The sequence below is a fragment of the Lactuca virosa genome, chromosome 8 (assembly GCF_052849685.1).
Source record: "Lactuca virosa cultivar CGN04683 chromosome 8, Lactuca_virosa_CGN04683_v6, whole genome shotgun sequence".
NCBI lineage: Eukaryota > Viridiplantae > Streptophyta > Magnoliopsida > Asterales > Asteraceae > Lactuca > Lactuca virosa.
Window position 1 is genome coordinate 96151598 of NC_136433.1, and position 20288 is coordinate 96171885.

At 37.1% G+C, this 20288-nt stretch overlaps 1 protein-coding gene across 1 annotated transcript; it reads right to left on the minus strand.

Moving 5' to 3' along the window:
* Positions 1–578: 578 nt before the first annotated feature.
* Positions 579–4411, minus strand: LOC145132032 (type IV inositol polyphosphate 5-phosphatase 7-like). Its single transcript, XM_079066673.1, has 10 exons — positions 4015–4411; positions 3830–3914; positions 3422–3475; positions 3195–3246; positions 2972–3076; positions 2403–2889; positions 2025–2218; positions 1846–1954; positions 1614–1762; positions 579–1284 (listed from the first exon to the last, which is right to left on the minus strand). Exons 1-10 carry the CDS (start codon positions 4042–4044, stop codon positions 1080–1082), a joined length of 1470 nt encoding a protein of 489 aa, XP_078922799.1. The 5' UTR covers positions 4045–4411; the 3' UTR covers positions 579–1079.
* Between the last annotated feature and the right edge of the window lie 15877 nt (positions 4412–20288).

The window sequence follows — 20288 nt, forward strand, 5'->3', positions numbered from 1 at the left end:
CACATCACTTATCTTACATTTCAACAAACCATTATTACTCCACTTATCTTACATTTCAACAAACCATTATTACTCCCCTGCAAAGCGGGGATCATATCAACCTACCTAAATAATAATTTTTCTTACAAATAAGTCCAAGTCGATATCCTAGTTAAGATGTATTTATTCAAATGTTATTCTTTAATTTTCATTCTTAAAGATTTTTACCTAACTTATCATCTAACTAATTAAATAATTTTTTATCTAATTATTTTAAATCCACTATATTTGTTTAATATATAAAAGTTTAAAAAAAATAGAGAATATAGCACATCACTTTATGTTTTTTGATTTCCGTTTCACAGCCTTTTCAGCGATTCTTGTAGTCCCCATTTCTCAACATATAACATTTAAATTGACTTTGTCAAAAGTAAAACATTTCTTTATTTCCCTATATAACCTTTAATATATAATTCATGATAAAATAAATCCAAACCTAATACGAATTGATCTTAAGAATTTATATCACGTTAAAATACACAACTGTCAATCTTTAACTTTTTAACAGTACAACTTTCAAAGTATATATTGTATAAATATTTGGAGCAAAAAATGTAAAGCCCTCAGCCCTTTACTTCTGCAATAAGAATTCCACTTTTCTGTACAAAAGAATCCATCAAAAACCCAACAGCATCTTTAACAAAACCTAGACCTCTTATCATACAAAATGACTTTATTACCCATGTAAAGTTACATCAAGAGACTCATATCCTATTCCTCTATCAATTTACCAAGGTAAATATGTCAAAAATCTATCATATCCACAAATAAGAACGAAAGTTTGCCCACATAACCAAGCCACCTTCACGCTCTCAGCCAATGCATCAGACTTGATTCTTTTACTTATATTTGTTTTTGTGTTGTGTTCTTGAAAAAACGACTGCAAATCTGTGGGGGGATTCACCTCTTTTGCACAGAAGAGAGATTGAGAGCCGGTAGGGGCAAAAAAGTTACAATTTTGTTCCTAGTTCAATGCACGCCAAACGCAGTACAAAACTAAACTGTCACTGTCACTGTTACTGTCACTGTCACTGTCACTGTCAGTATCCATGTAGATATGGTAGTAGCTCTTCGACCTCAATACGGGAAGAACAACTTGTGGTTTTCTTGAATTTGCAACGGTTGATAGATTCAACTTCTGCTATAAATATACTACACACGGGTCTATGATCTGAAAATCTAGACTCCCCACGAACATAAGATATTTGATGAAGTCCTCTACCATACCACAAGATCCGATCACACCTTCATAACAAATATTCACTTGTCAATAGTATTCATGATTCCATAAAAGAAAGATCACCTTTAAAGCATTAATCATTATGTTACAAAATAATCATCATTTTCAAGAATATGTAAATAGAAAAGTAACATTGTACTCCTTATACTTTTTATCCAAAATCATTTCTTCTTGCAAAGTGACTGAAAGATTCTTGTATTTTCGATGCATAAATAATTTGCACGGATAGTTTACCAATTCTTTTACTTTTTCAAATTTTTATGGGGGCAAAAATATCCTTGTATTTTCTACACATTTATATGAGTGTAACAAAAAGCCCAAAAAGAGGATTTACCATGCGGGAGTTCTTCTCTTTTCTTTAGGGTGTATATCATCACATGCATATCTATCCGAATTATTTGAATACTTATAAGTGGGAGGGAAATCTATCCTCCCTTCATTCCATCCACCAAATACACGTCCACTCCTTTGCTCAATCCGAAGCTATAAACAGAAAGAAACAAATCGATCATTTCATGTAGGCGTCATTAAAGATACACATGAAGTGCCATATAACTGAGGCTTACCTGGTCATTTTCCAACAATGCCCTCCAATTACGCGCCTCAACAAGAGCCTTTGCAGATCGGCAAGAAAGGGCAATCCGGTAATTTAAGTCACCAAGCCATATTACTCGACTACACTCAAGAAAACAAAACTTTAGCATCGAAAACTCGAAGTCATTAAACAGTAAGAATTTGGGCTTACTCGTGCTCGAGTATAGTTTGAGGAGATTTCTCATCTTTTGTTCCTTCAACTCTTGGAAACCACGTTTTTCGTAGGATTTCGATGACATCAGCATTTCTTCTCAGCTCATCCCCTTCCTTTTGACCCGATGTCAAGTGACTACATATGAAGCAAAAGCTTGTTTGGTGCAATGACATGCTAATTGAGATTGAACCCTGAAATTTTTTTGGTAATGTAAATTAAAATTTCTCCAAATTATACCCTTCACCTGGATTTGTTACACAGGACAAAACTCGACTATTTTTATGTGAGGATGAGGAGGGCATTCATGTCTTTTGGTTTGTTCCTAATCCTAGACACTCTGTCTAATGTACACCAAACACACTACAAATTTTTTACCTTGTTTCCAAGATAACCCATTAATCCTCTGCCAACACATGATACTTTCATGTTGCGCACATCATCTCTAAGATCATTTTTTACCCAAACTGTAAGATATATTCCCACCATTTGCTTACTTGCAACCAAACAGTAGCTAGAGTTCCCACCACAATACGGTATGTGTGAGTGTATGCTATCTGGATCATTGTCATCATCTAAAGATCCAAGATTCGGGTCATAACCATTGACACTGTATCCACGTGTGAGCCTTGGTTGTGGGTTACCCATTTCACACTTCATTACCCTCATGCTACAACTTGAAGGTCCATTCAAGAAAGATGGATTCTTTTCTGTTTTTGATCCTTCAAAATCTGAATTTAATTCTGAACTTGTTCCTGGAAGACTGTTTAGTGTTCTTCGAATGAGGGCTACCCACTTTTTAGCGGGTCCGTTGTCTTCTGTTCCAAGGACATTTCCGGCATTTAGAGGGACAATTTCTTGAAACCTGTTTTTTTTTAAAAAGGTGTCAAATTTAACATGATTAATAAGATCAAGATTTGATAATTGATATACCATTATTAACTCACCCAAGAACGTAAATGTCAGCAGGAGGTGAAGTATGCAACCAATCTTCAAGATTTACAGAGCTTGTTGGTGATTTTCCAGCCACATTCCATGTAGCTACAAAGATCCTATTGCAGTTTAAAAAAAGAACCCAATAAATAAAACATAAAGAATCTTAAATCGGAAAGAGAAAACAGATTGGAATAAAGAGTGAATTAGTGTCACTATTGAAACAATGAAACAGACCTATAATCATTGACATCTCTCACTTGGGGAGCATACTTCTTGCTTGATCTCTCTGTTCAATAGCACAAATGTTGTGAGATATGTGACAGATCAAGACGGCATAAAAAAGTGAAACAAAAGAAAGTTAAAAAAATATTTTTTTTCCGACCACTTAAGATAAAAATAAAATAAAATAAAATAAAAGTGGGGTCTAAGTTAGAATGTGGTCCTAAAGTCTGAAAATGCACCTCTTCTTCTGTTTTTGTTGATGATGCACACTTCCTTATCATAGAAATCATAATCTGAAAAAGGGTAAGTTGTTAAAAGCTGTATAATTTCCACTGCATTGTTTCAAGATTCAAGACCACACATAATCCAACAAATATGTTGTGGGCCCACCCCTCTAGAAATGGAATTAGAATTAAATAAACAACACCAACAACTCATAAAAGATCATACAGAAACAAGGAAACAAGAACAGATCTTGAGCTGCAAAGAGAAAGGTTTTACAAAAATATTGGTTGATTGATCCAGAAATAAAGCAACAGTAAGTCAAGTCATGTTCCCAAAAGACAATTCAAAGAGTAAAACAGAAAATTCCCAAATAATTTAGAACCCTAAAATAGATACAACCCATGAAGAAATCAAGACATCACCTCGATGGTTGAAGTCATCTGCATGGAAGTCTTCAGCTTTGTTCTTGAATGTAAACCATTTCTTGAGTGTTTTTGGCCATGAAATCTGCACCATTAATCACCATCAAACATAAAGTCAAATTTTTTAATCAATTCAAGAAAACAAAACCGCAGTCAAAAAGTGTCTACATTTTGGTCAAACAAACCTTGTTTTTGTTGCAGTTTTCTTCTCTCATTGTTCCAAAACTTGATATACATAAATGCCCACAATACAACTTACAAGAAATTAAGGGCTTACTTATGATTCTAATGTTGGATTCAAACGAATTAAGTCCTAACAATTGAACCTTTCCTGTGAAAATTTGGATGAAAGAGAAGAATGTGATAGTTTCTGAGCAGTTGTTGCGTACACAAGAAACATAGCGTGAAGAAAGGCAAAGAAACAAAGGGGCAAATTCAAGAATATATCAATAGATATACATATACAATTATACATATATATAGAGAGAGATTGACTGAACATGAGAATGTAGAGAGAGAAGAGTGTGTGTGTTTGTGTGCGTGCGTGTCACAGTGAGGTGGTGTTCTTCACTGCTATAAAACTTGTTCCGGTTATAAGAAGGAATCGAATTTGAAGAGAATAAAGTGTAAGAGAGGTGATTTGGGTGGGGTGGGGTGGGGTGGGGGGTAAGCGTAGGGGGTGTTTCTCTTGTTTGAGTTGTTTCCTCAGATTATTTTAAGAATTTTGACTCCAAGTTGAAGGATGACACTCGATTATCCGAGAGTTCAACAAAACGAAGACTGGCAACATTTACGAGAGAGATCGGGGAGACTGTTTTCGGGTTACCTCGAAAAACTTAATTATTTTGTACTAACATGTAAATTAATAGAACTCTTTAAATAGTTTATTTAATATTTATATTTTAATATTAAGATAAAAATATCATAGAAATATACTTTTTGTTGGTATATTTGACATGCTGGTTAAAACGCATAAAAGAATAAATGAATAAATTATGAAATGAATTTTCAGATGTATTATTTATTATGGATAAATAAACCGAAATACACAAACAAATCTAAGAAGTCACTTTTAGCTTTAATCTAAGATGTCATTTGTGAAAATAATCTAAAATTAAATTAAAAATATATTGTTGAGTTATGTATAAATATATTTGATATCTCTGTGAAAGATATAATGTATAATTGTATAGTTAATAAAGAATGAAATATTTTCGTTCCCAAAAAAAAAAAAAAAATGAAATATTTATTTAGAATTTAACATAAAATGATCACTACAATAAAAAGAGTTAGGCTTCGTTTCATAGACATTTTTTCAATTCCAAATAGATCTTTATGACTGAATGGACCGGAAAGACTATTTGATTTTCATAAAAAATAGATATTTCTCGGTAAGATATGTCTTTCTCATAAAACCTCAAAATCATATCTTTTCTGACTGAATTGGTTGGAAAGACAACTATGCCCCAAACCTCATCTCGTTCTTTCTTCTCTTCGGCGCTCTTTCATCAGACACCATCACCTTCGCACCAAACTCCCTACTTTGTAGTTGGCCAGCCTCCACCCGTTAGAGCGCCGCTACAACCACCAGCTCTGCCCCATAGGTAACCATCTCATCTTTTTTTTTCTGATTGGAGAGTACCAGACGTGAACCTTTATCTATTTCGTCTTATTTCCTTTCTTCTGATTTTCGAGCATAGGATTTAGGAGGAACATTTCATATATAAAGTTTCAATAATAAATTCTTATTTTAACATACATTTTATGTAATTTTGATTTTGGATGACAATTTAAATAAAATTAAAAAGGATAATAAGTCATTTAGTTGTCATCTTGATCTCCTCGTGCTACACTCGATCCGACCCTAAAGTTCATGGGAGCCCAAATTTCACCCATGTTGATATGTAGTGAGCTTGCGGTGGCATAAGTGGCGGACATTCAATGTGAAAATGCGAATAAATACCATCCAACACCTGATTTTGGTAATGCACCGCTCCTGGAATATTGTCCAAATAATAACCAACCCGATTTTGAAATGGGTCGATGGGAACTCCTCCAATCGGCACGCCCCATTACTATGATGAGCATCCCGAGGATTGCAGCCTGAGGTCAAGTGACCGAACGATGGCTTATGATGTCATTTTCTATGACAGAGATTCAGTTCTTATAGTTTTCCGTGTTGGAGGGAAGAGAGAGCGAGCATAATACTGTAGTACCCGAATCGTCGGATATGAAGTTTCTGACTTAGTCTATTTTCAATTCAAGTTAAGGTGGTGAAGGATGGTGAGTACGTTGGGCGTACATTATGTATGTATGTTGTACTCGCTGCATGCGCGCCAAAAGGGGATCCTCAGTGTACGCTGTGCGTACCCATGCATACGTTGGGCGTAACCAAGCCAGGGGAAAACCCTAATTTTTATGGTTTGCACCCTATTTAAGGACCTTAAGTCCCTCAAGTCCCTTACCTTTTCATCCTCCATTGTTCTTGTAATGCAAATCTCGAACCCTAAGCCACCTTGAGTCCATTTTTGAGCTTTCTTGAGTGTTTGTGGTGTTCCTTAGTGACTTTGAAGGAGAAGGAAGCTTGGGAAGAAGCAAGGACGAGGAATGAGCTTGTAGATCCAAAAGTTTGGCACCATTTCTAGCCCATTGAAGGTATAAAGTTTGAACATTGATCATTGCAAGCTTTGATCTAGGTTTAGGATAGAAAATGGTATCTTTTGGTCCCATAGTTTGGATTCTTGGAGTATGAGCAACTTCAGACCATATGAGTTGTCCTTTTGGACTCTTGTAAGTGTTTTGAGTCATAAAAATCAGATCTTGATGGTTAAGCCTCAACCTTGCAACTGTTTGTAACCATCCAAGTGTGCTTATGGACTTAATTCATGATTTGAGCCCCATCCTTGCATGCAAAAGCATAAAGTTTGCAACTTTATGGCTTAAGATGTTATTAGGGGCTTAGATTTAAGTTTAGAGGTTAGGACTTAATGGATTAAGTCATGGTAGTGGGTTTGGGTTGGCAGACCAGTACGCCATGCGTACTCCAGTGTATGCTGCGCGTATTAGGTCAGCATCCCGACTCCTGGTCAACACCAGCGTACGTTGGGCGTACAAGCCAAGTACGTCGCGCGTATGCAGTTAGAGGGCCTAGAAGATTTTTGGGCTCGTTTGGTGTTGGGCTTTGGACTTGATTAAGTTGGGCCTCGGGCCCACCTGATTGTGGCATGTCGTTTTTGGGCCTAAGGCCATGTTTGGGGTTCTTAGGCCATACTGGGCCCTAGAGGCCTTATAGTTGGGCTTGGATGCCCTTTTTGGACTTTGATTGGATTTAGGTCTCGGGAGGAGGGAGGCCCAATGAGGCTAAAGTAAAGAAGCCCTTTTTGCCTTAAGTCAAGAATTAGGGTTTTGGACTTTCGGGTTAGAATGTGACCTAATTTATAATTAGGGTTTTATGCTTGTACATTAGGGAGAGGAGTTCACGAGTCATCCGCTAAGTGAGACTTGATACCCACAGTCTGAGGTGAGTCTTCCTTCGTAGTATCTGTGGGTCGAAGACACCAAGGCCGGCCCACTAGTTTATGTTGTAGTGTGATGATTGTCTTTGTGACAATTGTCAGTTATGCCTGTATTTGCTTGATGACTCTGTGATTTCTGTTATGATATTATATTGTAGTAGTAGGGGTGAAATAGACTCGGTATCCAGTTGAAATAGACCGAAGGAGATTGCAAGCACCCATATATGCTTGATAGTATCCGGTTGAAATGGAATGAAGGGGTAGGCAAGCACCCAGATATACTTGGCAGTATCCGGTTAAAATAGACCGAAGGGGTAGGCAAGCACCAAGTTATGTTTGGCAGTATGTTTGTTTAGTATGTGGTATTTTGGGGGAACTTACTAAGCTTTGTGCTTATAGTTTTCAGTTTATGTTTCAGGTACTTCCAGTTCGAAGGGGAAGGGCCCGACATGATCGCACCGCATCACTCTATCTCTTTCTGCACTTAGTCATTTTGGGAATTTGTACTCTGATAACATGTTACAATTATACTCTTTCGACTATTTTGATATCAGTTTCTTATGAATTGAATGAATTTAAAAACAAAATTTTATCTGTATTTTTGGGATGTTACAAATATTTTATAGTTTGGAAGGTATACCCAGTGGGTGACTAGATGGTTGCGGTATCTGCGACAAGGGTATGCCTTCTTGAGTTCAGTTAGAGCGTATTCCAGCAGGTTGTTCCAGGTGATCAGGAGAAGTGAATAGGGAACGACAAATTTCGTTGTCTATGTTGTATCTCAACTACAAGGATGATGCCCCTTATTTCCATGATTGATTTTTCGCAATGAAGTGATGGTTAGGGATTCATAGGCGAAGTGTGTGGTAGTCCATTTGTTCTTGGATAGAGAATCAGTGGTATGAATGGACTAACAAAGTTATTTCTTGTGCATGTACATGGGATTCTTGTTGATAGAGGAGGTTATGATTGGGAAGTTTTTGAGGTCTCCATCTGAGATTCAGAATGTCTTTGAGTTTGCTTGGTCTTTATCTGAAAGATCATTGTGTGTTGTGTCATACATTCCTAGAGTTAGAAAGGGTATGAATATGGTTGAGTTGGTTTGAAGTGTGATTTGTTTGCAACATCCGTTGCTGATAGTTCAAACCCAAGTGGGGGAGAACTAGGTATGCTACTTGGAAGATCATCGATCTATTCGGGTTTATGGTTTCAGAAAAATGGGTTACAGGGATCGATGGTTTGAGTATGCGAGACCTTGGTTCGAGACGAAGGTGTAGAGCAAGTTTCCATCAGATGTATGTGCTCAGAAATACATGAGTTGTCTTCATGGCAAGAAGTTGTTGGTCAAGAAGCTCTTTGTAGTCAGTGGTCCCGTTCGGGGATGCAGATGAACCGATCAAAAGGTGGTTAGATCGCTCAGGTCAAGTAACAGTGATTGGAGGATTTGTCAGCTCGATGTATAAATTGCTACCTATAGTCTAAGATAAGTAGTGGTTGACCTGTCAAACAACTTCAGAGTTGGTTGTGTAGTTCCGCATTGGCTTAGTTCAGCATAAAATTTGATTACAAGCTTGTCATCAGTGCATTATCGATCGTTGGTTGTTTCTCGTTCATCGTCAATAGTTGGGATGATTCAAGGTTCCGGGTTGTATAAGTTGGAGGTTAGTGGATGTAACACCCATAAAATTTGAGCCAATTTAAAACATTTTAAATCATTCAAAAACCATTACGTTCATACAATTCGTTTTCAAAATAGTTTAAACATCAGAGTATCCCCCAGAACCATATCATATAAATCATAAAAACATGAGGAGCGGTACGATCACGCCTTCGCCTTGCCACGATCTCCTGAAGTACCTGAAATAATACACTGAAACTGTAAGCCCGAAAGCTTAGTGAGTTACCCCCAAAATACCAACCACACATATCATACTCATAACATATCACAAATAGAACAGCCATGCACATCGGGTCTGCTGTGTGACTGGTCCGCCCGCACCAGGCCTTCAGTCCACCTGGTCCACCCTCCGAGTCTAGCCATGTACATCGAGTCTACAGTGTGATTGGTCCGCCCGCACCAGGCCTTCAATCCACCTGGTCCGCTCTCTGAGTCTACAGTATGACTGGTCCGCCCGCACCAGGCCTTCAGTCGGCCTGGTCCACTCTCCGAGCCTCGGCACGTCTGGTCCGCCCTCTTGGGCCTTCAGCCTATACGGACCGCTCGCTGGGCCTTCGGAATATCCGGTTCGCCCTGGGTATGTTGGCCTTCAGCACAAAGCAGGACCCGCCTCAACCCAACCCCCGTCAAACAACCATGTGCATATAAAACAATCAATCACATAACAAATCCTTAACCACACTATCAGTCTAACAGATCACATAGCATATCAACATCCTAACCAGGATTCCGACCTAACCGGTCACTAGCATAACATTACCTTATATACCGGGTACCGACCTTAACCAGGTCACTAACATAACACCATCCTAATTACTAGGATGCAGATCTAGCAAAGCAATAACATAACAAACACTACCCGGATTTCCATCCGATAAAGGGCCGGCCTTGGTGCCGTAGACCCTGTCGATATAGTGAGGATAACTCACTTGCAATTGCCGACTCGGAAGATAAAACCCAACTCTCGAATCACTTGGCACAGGCTCCACCACCTAACACCAAAGCGCAATATACTCATAAGTCCTCAACCATATAAGGTACTCCATAACCCACTAGTCAACCCCTGGTCAAAATCAAAGTCCTCAGTCAAGGTCAACAGTCCATGTTGACCCCAACTCGCCGAGTACCCTCGGCTACTCTCCGAGTTCCTTGAAGCACAATCCAACTCGCCGAGTCATCGGGGTGACTCGTCGAGTTGCTTCGATTCTCGTTTAAACTTTAAGACCACCCGTCGAGTTCCCTCCTTGCAACTCGACAGATACATACACATACATATCCTAGGGAAAACTCATCCGACTCGCCGAGTTGTTCTTCAACTCGCCGAGTCTTATGGTAATCTTCATCGGACTCGCCGAGTTGTTCATCCAACTCGTCGAGTCCACGACCATCTTCATGTGACTCGCCGAGTCAACCCTTGCGACTCGCCGAGTCCATTCAGTCCCTTTTCCATACAGACTTGTTTTGAGCCATGCAGCGGCTCCAAATCACAGATCCAAGCTTCTAGGGCATGCTTATCACGTAAAGTTGCAAACTTTACGTGCATGCATGGCTATAAAGGCTCTAAATGCCTATTTTAAGTTCTTAATGAAACTTCATGCTCAAGAGGGACCTTAATCCTGGCCAAAACTGAAACTTTATGCTTATAGAATCCAAGGAGGGTCCAGATCTGAAGTTACAACCTCAGATCTAGCCCATAACTCATCTTTCCAACTTAATATCTCACCAAAAACCCTAAAACTCAACCAATAATAGATCTAGATGCAAAAGAGCCCAAGCAACAGATTATTACCTCCAATATAAGCTCTAACTGAAGTAGATCCCGGATCTACACCACTCCTTTGCAGCAAGTCTCTTGATCTTCAAGCCTCTTTTCAAGATTTCCTCCTCCAAGGCTCTATTCTCTCTAATAATGGAGGCTCACTCGATTTCTAGGGTTTACAGGCTCTCAAGAGTGGTAAGGAGGCTGAGAGAAGGACATAAAGTCCTTTAAATAGGGTGCAACCCCCGAGATTAGGGTTTTCTCATTCCAGCACCAACTCGTCGAGTCCAAGCCGCCGACTCGGCGAGCTGGCCACTTAATCCGCGACCCAAACCCGCTCCGACTCGGCAAGTAAGCGTACCTACTCGTCGAGTCCCTTCTTCGAATTTACACTTTGCACCCTTCAACTTCTTGCTTCCGAACTTGGGATGTTACAGTGGACATGACAACCTATCGTCAAGTTTTGTACATGGTATATCTTGGCTTCCGGGAATGTTTTCCCTTAATTGTTGGATTATGGGATTATTGTTTATAGCAGACTCGGGTTTGATTCGGTAGTAAGCAGAGCATTGAAGTGGTTATCTATCTGCTCCAATTGTAGGTCTACGAGTTCTTTGTCATCAGTTAGTCATGTGATTCGAAATACTACTACACTTAATTTTACCTACTATCCTACTAGCTATTCGTCCCAAGGCAATGTACCCTTTCGCAAATAGTATAACACAAAAGTCGGGTATCGATCTCAGGGAACGGAATTAATTATTTAACCTATTTACTATTAAATTAACCTAAAATTCTAAGCAAAAGTAAATGGTATTTATTTAAATTTTCAAGTTTAGACAAACTTAAATTCTCAACAACTTAATCAATCGAATATTAAAAACACTTCTGTTAGTTCGAATCCACTTTCCATCAATGGTTAGCTATTGATTATGGACAATTCCCGTTGGTTACCAATTGATATATTATTAGCAATTCAAGTCCAAATTTACTAATGTTGAATTAATTAGAGCTATGCATGGTCACACATAATTTAACACATAATCAATTATTAATTATTATTGGAGCTATGTAAGATTGACTAAACAAACACAATATTATAGTCACAATATATGTTCTCTAGCACAGCCACAACTAATACTTTAATCACTTAACTAAGATTGGTTGGATCCTAGCTCTAGCAATTCAATGGTCACTACATTATTAGGTGTCAAGTTTATGCAATTCAATATTCACTAAGCTACACAGAACACGAGTTAAAGCAATTCAAGTATCAAATTCTAACATGATAGGTATTAGCAATCAAACACAAGCATTCAACCAACACCAAATAACCATAATCAAATAACTAATTCATGAGTTCAAGCTTCATGTAGCTAACAAAAGCAACTAGATTTAGCTACTCATAATAACAATCAAACAAATAATCTTCATAATTAAAAACATAGTAATGTACCAAACTAAGAATAAAGTATGATCTTCTTCTTCCTCCTTGGATGTTATTACTAGGTTTCTGCCTTCTTTTCCTCTGAAAAATGACTTCTGGAATCTCTATTCTCTCTAGCCAACCTCTCAAATCCGTAAGCATCAAGAGTATTTATAGTTTTCGATTTTACCCTCCTCACGTCGTGAGAAAGTCTTCTTACGTCGTGAGTTCAGTATTAATCTATATCGAACACAGACTCTTGCCTCCGAATGCTTATCTTCTAGAACCTTAATGCTCACGTCGTGAGGCATGATTCCTCACGTCGTGAGGTCGTCTTTTTGCTGAACTCTTCATCTTTTAAGCTTTAAACCTCAAAAGTTCCAATCCTTGTCGCATTTAGTCCTTATTCTTCAAGATGACTTCTTTTGGCTGTAAAATACAATTTAATATTATAAGTACCACTTATCTATGCAAATAACCAAAATATTAAACAAAATGTATTCAAATACTGCCTAAAAATATGTATAAATAGGCAATATCAAATACCCCACACTTATCTTTTGCTTGTCCTCAAGCAAATCTAATTTATTTTTAATTCAAACCTTCATCACTAGTATCACATAGAACAATCCATTTTGAACTCGACCACTATACCAAGACCTCAATGCGCATATTTGTGTCTAAATCTCCTAATAATTTCCCAAACCTAGCTACTCACAATCCTTATGAACCTTCACCCCTTAGCTTATACGACACCCATTTCTGCAACCCTCCGAATCAATCCTCATAAATCTTTCTTAACCTCAAGGTATTTTTGGTTAAGCTATCTAAGCATACATAATCTAGAAAAATTACAACTTTAGATACCACAATGGAGCTCTTTTGAACTCTTCACTTCTTTGATTATTTGATCTTTGATTTCTTTGAATTCACCACCTTTTTGTTTGATTTTTGGTATCTTCAACTTTTGATTCTTCGGAATTTTAATCTTCATACTTTGATAGCTCCAAAATTCTTACAACTCTTTGGTAATTTCTCTCTCTCTTTTTTGTATATATATATCTCACCTTTTTCGCTCAAATCTTACATGATTAAGCACGGGAGCTTAACTTCAACATTTATTGGTTAGAGGTATTAGTCTAAGTGCAATGACCACATAAGCTCTCCTGGATAGATTTCAGGTACATGATGCAAAACTTATTATGCCATATAAACTACCATATTACCTTTCATATCTCATGGCTTTTCACTCAAACTTTGGAAGCCACAAATATACTATAACATATGTTGGCTCAATTAAACATTTGAGCTCTCATCGGATCATTCCACACAATACTAGCAACTTAAGTTTAAACTAATACTAGATTCAATTTTTAGATTATTATTTCAAATCTATTTCTAAATTTTTAAATTTTCTACTTAAGTTTTTAATTATCACTAGATTCAAATTTTAGATTATTATTTAAAATCTATTTTTAATAATTTTTAAATTTTCTAGCAATTTCCTTTTCCGACCCCCTACCCCACACTTATTACATACAATGCCCTCATTGTATGCATAAAATAATTTAAAAGGAATAAAAGTGAGAAAAAAGGAACAGACTCCCCTGGGATAGTAGTGGCGAGGTCGATTTCGTGACGTGTGGAAAATGTTGAACATCTTGAATTTGGACATCTTCAATTATAGAACTTGGATCTTCAGCAATACGTGAATATGCCGTGAAAATGTGAAACCAAGACTTAAATCTTCAAAAAATGTGGTGTAGAAAAATCTTCAAAGTACCAACGTGGAAAAGCATACGCCACATTGCATGGTTGAGGAAAAGAGTAACAACAAAGTTTATGATAGCTCCGGTAATGATAAGAGTGAACCATTAATTGAATATGTAGTAAAAAGCTCCTGAATTTGTAGAATGACAAAATTCACGACGTGGGTATAAGGCCCACGATGTGACATCATGCAAATCCTTTGCGTGATACTATTGAAAACGGGCTCACGACGTGAGACATAGACCCTCACATCGTGAGAACTGGGTCTCACAAAATGTGATGTTGTAGAGACTTCTTCCTTGAAAATGTCATGTATACCAATGTCTTAACTGATTAAGACTCTTCCAAATCTCTATTTTTTCTTTACTCTTGACTCATTTTGTACTCTTGTTTCTCTCATAATCAACCCCACACTCATGAAAAATTGTTGGTCTCGATTCTCAACTCTAAATGACACGGCTAAAACTTGTACACTCTCGTATCTCTAATTCTCTATCTTTTCGCTTTTTCTCTCACAATTTTCTGCTAATAAACAACCAAAAGATGAGGAAAAGAAGAAACATAACAATCATAACTAGGTTTTAGTACATAATCCAACCAAACCAAAATAAAAACAAACACACCAAAAATAAACTAGACAAAAACTCAAATAAAATAAAAGGATAAAAATTAATCATCCTCCTCCTCATCATGAGCTCCGCTCGTGCCTACTCCATCTCCTTGAGGCATCCATAATTCTTCCTAAGTTGGAATGTACAGGTACTGAGGTGGCATTGTGGGAGGTCGCTCCACATTCAAATAGGAGAATAAAACGTCAATCGCTTGATTTTGGTAGTTACCACCCCTCACGAAGATTATCTAAATAAATACCAACCCGACTCTGAAATGGGTCGGTTGGCACCCCACCCTCAAATCGTTGAGGAGGTTGTTGCGGTTGGCCTCTCTCTCCACGGGCTCTCACATTCCTCCTTCCTTGAGGTCGTGGCTGCTGTTCGGGATCCTCTTGTGGTTGCTCAACATCCTCATCATCACTATTTGGAATACTCCAATGTGTACCCATATTGACCACCACCCGCATGGTCTCCTGATAACCCAAAGAAAACTCATTCCCCTGCTTGCAAGTAAGAGTCCTAGTGATCCGGGAATGATTACTCCGTAAGAACGTGCCAAATGGGTGACAAAATGGCCACCACATATCGGGCTCTCGGGCCGAGAACTAACCGCGTACTCGGCTAAGTACCTTGCCAAAAAGTAAGGAATGTTGCAACATATTCCTAGGTGCAAGATGGTCCATAAAAAGAACAAATTGATATTTGTAACTTTGTCCCCGTGCTTTTTATGGTGAATTGTAAAGGTGATGAGTCGGTGGATCAAGCGATGGATCGGGGATTTAATGTTGCTTTCTGGAGAAACACCCGAATTGAAATTTCCCATAGTAATGTGACTCCAAAATTCATACCCTGACATACCCCCAGAATATTCCCGTGCAGCTCCCTGTAAAAACGCAGAAAATACAGGGGTCATCATTTCATGGGCCTCATATAAACCCATTCTCCATGCAAATTCAGCAAGACTACACTCCCGATATTCCCATCCTAAACGAAAGACTAAAGCTTGAGGGAAATTTGGGTCTTCCACATTATTTTGGAACGCCACTATTGAGAAAAACTCGACACATAACTTCAAATAAACCCTTTCTTGAATTGCAAATAAATTGTTGCAGCCCTAGCATGTAAAAGTTATCCCCTTCTCCATAAAGGTTTTTGTGAGAAACGGGTTCAACCGATCAAGTAATCCCACCTCCCTTAGCTTATTCCAATTAATCGTTGGGGACACAACAAACTCTCGACTATGAAGCCATCCCAATCTATTAGTATATCGATTATGCACCTCTCAGGATATGTTAGTCGGGAAGGCATAAAACGGGTGTAGGTTGGAAACACCGCCTTATTCTTCCTAAACATTCCTCCTTGGACCCATAAACCTAAGCCTAAACATCCATTAAACCTCAACAGAAAATAATAATTTTGCTATAATGCAGTTCCCACGTCGTGGGTGTCAAAACTCATGGCGTGAGTTTGGTTCAAAAGTGTAACATCCCGTTATTTTTTGTTTGTAAAGTCAACTAAGGTCCTTTTTATTGTTGTTTGGGTTTTAATTAAGGTTATGATAATAACCTTTATTTGCTAAAATCCTTATGATATCCATAATTGAAATTGGAAGGAAAATGTTTGAAAAACCGAGAAACTTCGCATACTATTCATTGCCTCGGACCGCAAACACTTCGGGCCGCAAAGAGATTACGGCCGTACACTCATCGACCGTAAACTCCTCGCAGCCGTAAACGAGGCTTCGGCCGTAAACTGTTAGCCGACTTCGGACCGTACACTCCTCGACCGTAAACCCTCGCACATATATATATAATTCCTTCATTTTTCACAATTTCTCACACTTTCAACCCAAGAAACTCGATTTTTCTCTCAACTATCATCAAGATTTATACCTTGATCTTCAAATAAGTAAGTGTTTCTTCCAATCATTTGTTGATACCTTGCTTAATCTAGTAAAACCCTATGATTTCATTAATGAAATCATATCTTTTGGCTAGATCTTCAAGAACACCAAGAACACACACTAGTTCTTTACACTGTGAACACCTCATTCAAGCTTCAAAACGTAAGTATCCTTCCGTATACTAGTTATTCTATAGAAGTTCATAACATACACCCTTGAAATCAATCAATTCCAAGAACAATAAGAGTTTACGGCCATGAGCATCTCCCTTGGCCGTAAACTCCTATGAAGAACACCTTAGGCTGTAAACTCCATTGGGTCGTACATTTCATGGCCGTAAACACCTTTTTGTGGCCTTAAACTCCTTTAGAGCAATCACATGTGATTGTAACACTTAAATTCAAGTGTTTCCTAGTCCCTAAAGTGGTTTCCTATCATAATTAGTTGTTATATACACTAATTATATCCATATATGTATCATTATATGCTTAATAGGATCCGTTGTGTTCAAGACTTCACTTGACACTTAGCATCCTACACCGATCTTACATTTGAATAACTTATAACAAGTGAGTTCATACCCCCGTATTTTCATAGTTTTTACTGTTTTAAGGGGGGGGGGGGGAATACAAGTCTAACACAAAGTTTTTGTGTTATAAACAAGTGATTTCAATTATCTTATCAAAATAGATTTCATTATCAAAATGGATTTTAGTTAACATCAAATCAAATGGTTTTCAATGATTTTATTAGTATGACGTCAAGTCACCAAAATGGATTTCAAAATATCAAACTTCTTTTAAATGTTTTTATAAACTTATATTTCTCCCAAAAATCATACTAGTATATATATATATATATATATATATATATATATATGTATATAAATAAGATTTAAAAGGCTTAGGACTGATAATCCACTTTGGTTCCTTTTCCTTGTTTGGATGTGGGATTACAAGTATCAGTTATTTGTCCGAGTGTCATTTAAATTTTACTTATATATATTTGTATATGTATACAAGTGTAAAAGTTAGTCCATTAAGTATAATTACCCTTTGTAACATGTTGAGCAAGGGGTTGCATTCATGAATACTCAGTATCAATACAGAAAGTACAAATAAATTATAATAGGTATAATTCATGATTCACAGAATATTAATTCATGATTCAAGTATACTAGAATACATTGTTTTACAATAACGAAGGTTTGATTCAAAACTATTCAAGGGTATACATTCTTTCAGATACATGTTAAGTATACTAATTCAAGAACATACTATCAATCATTTATTTCAGAATGATTGGGTTGCCTTAACTATTATACATGTAACGTTTATATGCTTTTATGAGACAAGTAGTTCAGGTTGTTTAATTCATTTTAAACAACATAGTAAAGTCCTGACATTATAACCAGAATCTCCAGCCGGGGATCGAAACAATGTGTGTATAGATCTATATTGGGATTGACAACCCCGCACTCGGACTGCTAGCTACAGTCAGGCATACACGCCTGCGAGTGACAAATTGTATCAACATGTTTTCAGCGCACTCATAGCGTTGGGTCAGGCCATCTAGTCAGTATGGTTATAATAACTCATATAAAGATATTAATAATACGTTAATGTATAATTAACTAAACTTAAGTACATTTTCAAAGTACAAAGTTTACAAGATACAGTTTACAGTATTACATTACAGTTTACAATAACAGTTGGTGAAACCAGACATACTCTCAGATACAAGTTTACAAAAGGATTCCAAATACAGAACATTGGTTTACAATTAGAACAGTTTGAAACAACTAAAACTACTTTTCATATACAACACAAAATATAGGATTTTATGGAAACAGTTTACATATTCAAGAAACAGAAAACATTCTTTCAAACATAAATACTTATGCACTCACTCAACTTTATGTTGATACTCTCTTTTCAAATTACTTGTATTCGCATGGAACCAGTAGACAGGTACACCCCGAGTTTTTGAGAAGATGGAGCTATTTATGTCTTGTCTTCTTCTTTTGTACAACTATTTAGTTTCAGTATACAATGTTGAAACACATGTAAATATTTATACTTTTTAAATACAATGGTTGTTTGTACTCTGATTACTATAATGCATGTGTTGTGATACTACCAATGAAGTCCTCCACCCCCGGACGTTTCCGCCGTCTGGTTTGGGGGTGTGACAGATTGATATCAGAGCATTGTTTTTAGTGAACTCAGTATATCAATCCATAAAAGATATACAAACTATAAATACATTTGGGGCTGAGAGCTCTAACTACAAGTATACTTTTAAAAATTTAATTATTTTTACAAGAAGTATACTAACACTTATACCTACAAGTACAGTATCACAGTCATAAGAACTTAAAAGTATTTGGATGTTGAACATTACAGTCAAACCTGGGCAGTTATGTAATCATATCTGGGATTAATATAGCCTGATCAACTATATTAATTTGAGATATGACCAACATGTGTTTGGGAGTAATAGTGGTGTTGTGACACGTGTAAAACTTACCATTCATATATATTCAGAAGAACTCTAGAACAGAACATAAAGATTAAAATACTATAGGAGTATTTTAGGCACTATATACTAATAATAAACATGTGAAAACTGTTGGATTAGTGTCTAAGTCCATAACTATTTTGGTATGTACTTGACCCGATTATGAGCATGGTCCTTTTGGGCTGCCTTCACCGTAGCAATATGTAGGATGACTTAAGGAGAGAAAGGTTTAATTATGATTTATTAATATATTATGAGAATAATATATTAAAGGAGAAATAATATTGTTTAATTAATATTAGTCAAGAATTAATTAAGAATTAATTTTGTGGCTAAAAGAGATTAATTAAACTTAGGGGACTAGAATTGTAATTATAGGATAATTGCAATTGGGCTATGGATCACCTTGGAATAATAGGTTGGACGAATTCTATGGGGAAGCCCATTAGAAATCGTCCAAGGCATGTTCCAGAAGGGGTCCATGGGCTGCTTAGGGCTTAAGCAGTCAAATTAGGGTTTCCTTGTTAGATAACCGTAATTGCCTACCTATTTAAGGAGCCCCTAAGCCCCAAAAACGTGGACAACTAATCCTTTAGGGTTTCCAGCCGTTTTTGGTGCCTCCTCTCTCCTCCCTCTTCATCCAAGTTGCTTAGTGGTGTTTGTAACTCCATTAGAGGTGCAACACTTGAGGCACTAAGCTTTCTGAAGCAAAGGATTGATTGTTATTGCTATATAACAATCAAAGGTAAGATCTAAACCCTAATTTTAGTTATAATTCATTAGATCTAGGGTTTATAGCTTTGGATATTCAATTGCATGTTCATTAGACAAACTATATCCAAAAGCTATTAGGGTTTGCATGTACACCATAGGATTGATGTATTGCTCGAATCCCATCAGTGGTATCAGAGCCTAGGTCGTTTTTCTATTCAATAGATGCATAATTGAACTGCCAAAGACCTAAAAATCGAAATTTCTTGCTGTCTGCCTGATGAGCTCGCCGAGTTGCTCTTAGAACTCGACGAGTAGCTTGAACTCGACGAGTTCCAAAGATGACTCGACGAGTTGGCTGTTCAGTTGCCGGGTTTTTCGAATTTTTGGTCAGATTTTGATGTGGATAATTACCAAAACTCGTTTTTATTGCCTAAAATCGATTTTTATGTTTGGAATGATTATCCTTATCAAAATTGATGGATTTGGTTAAATATGGATAATATAGGATTATTATAAGATAAATATTTGACCTAGTAAGTTTGAAAAGTTTCTATTTACACCTT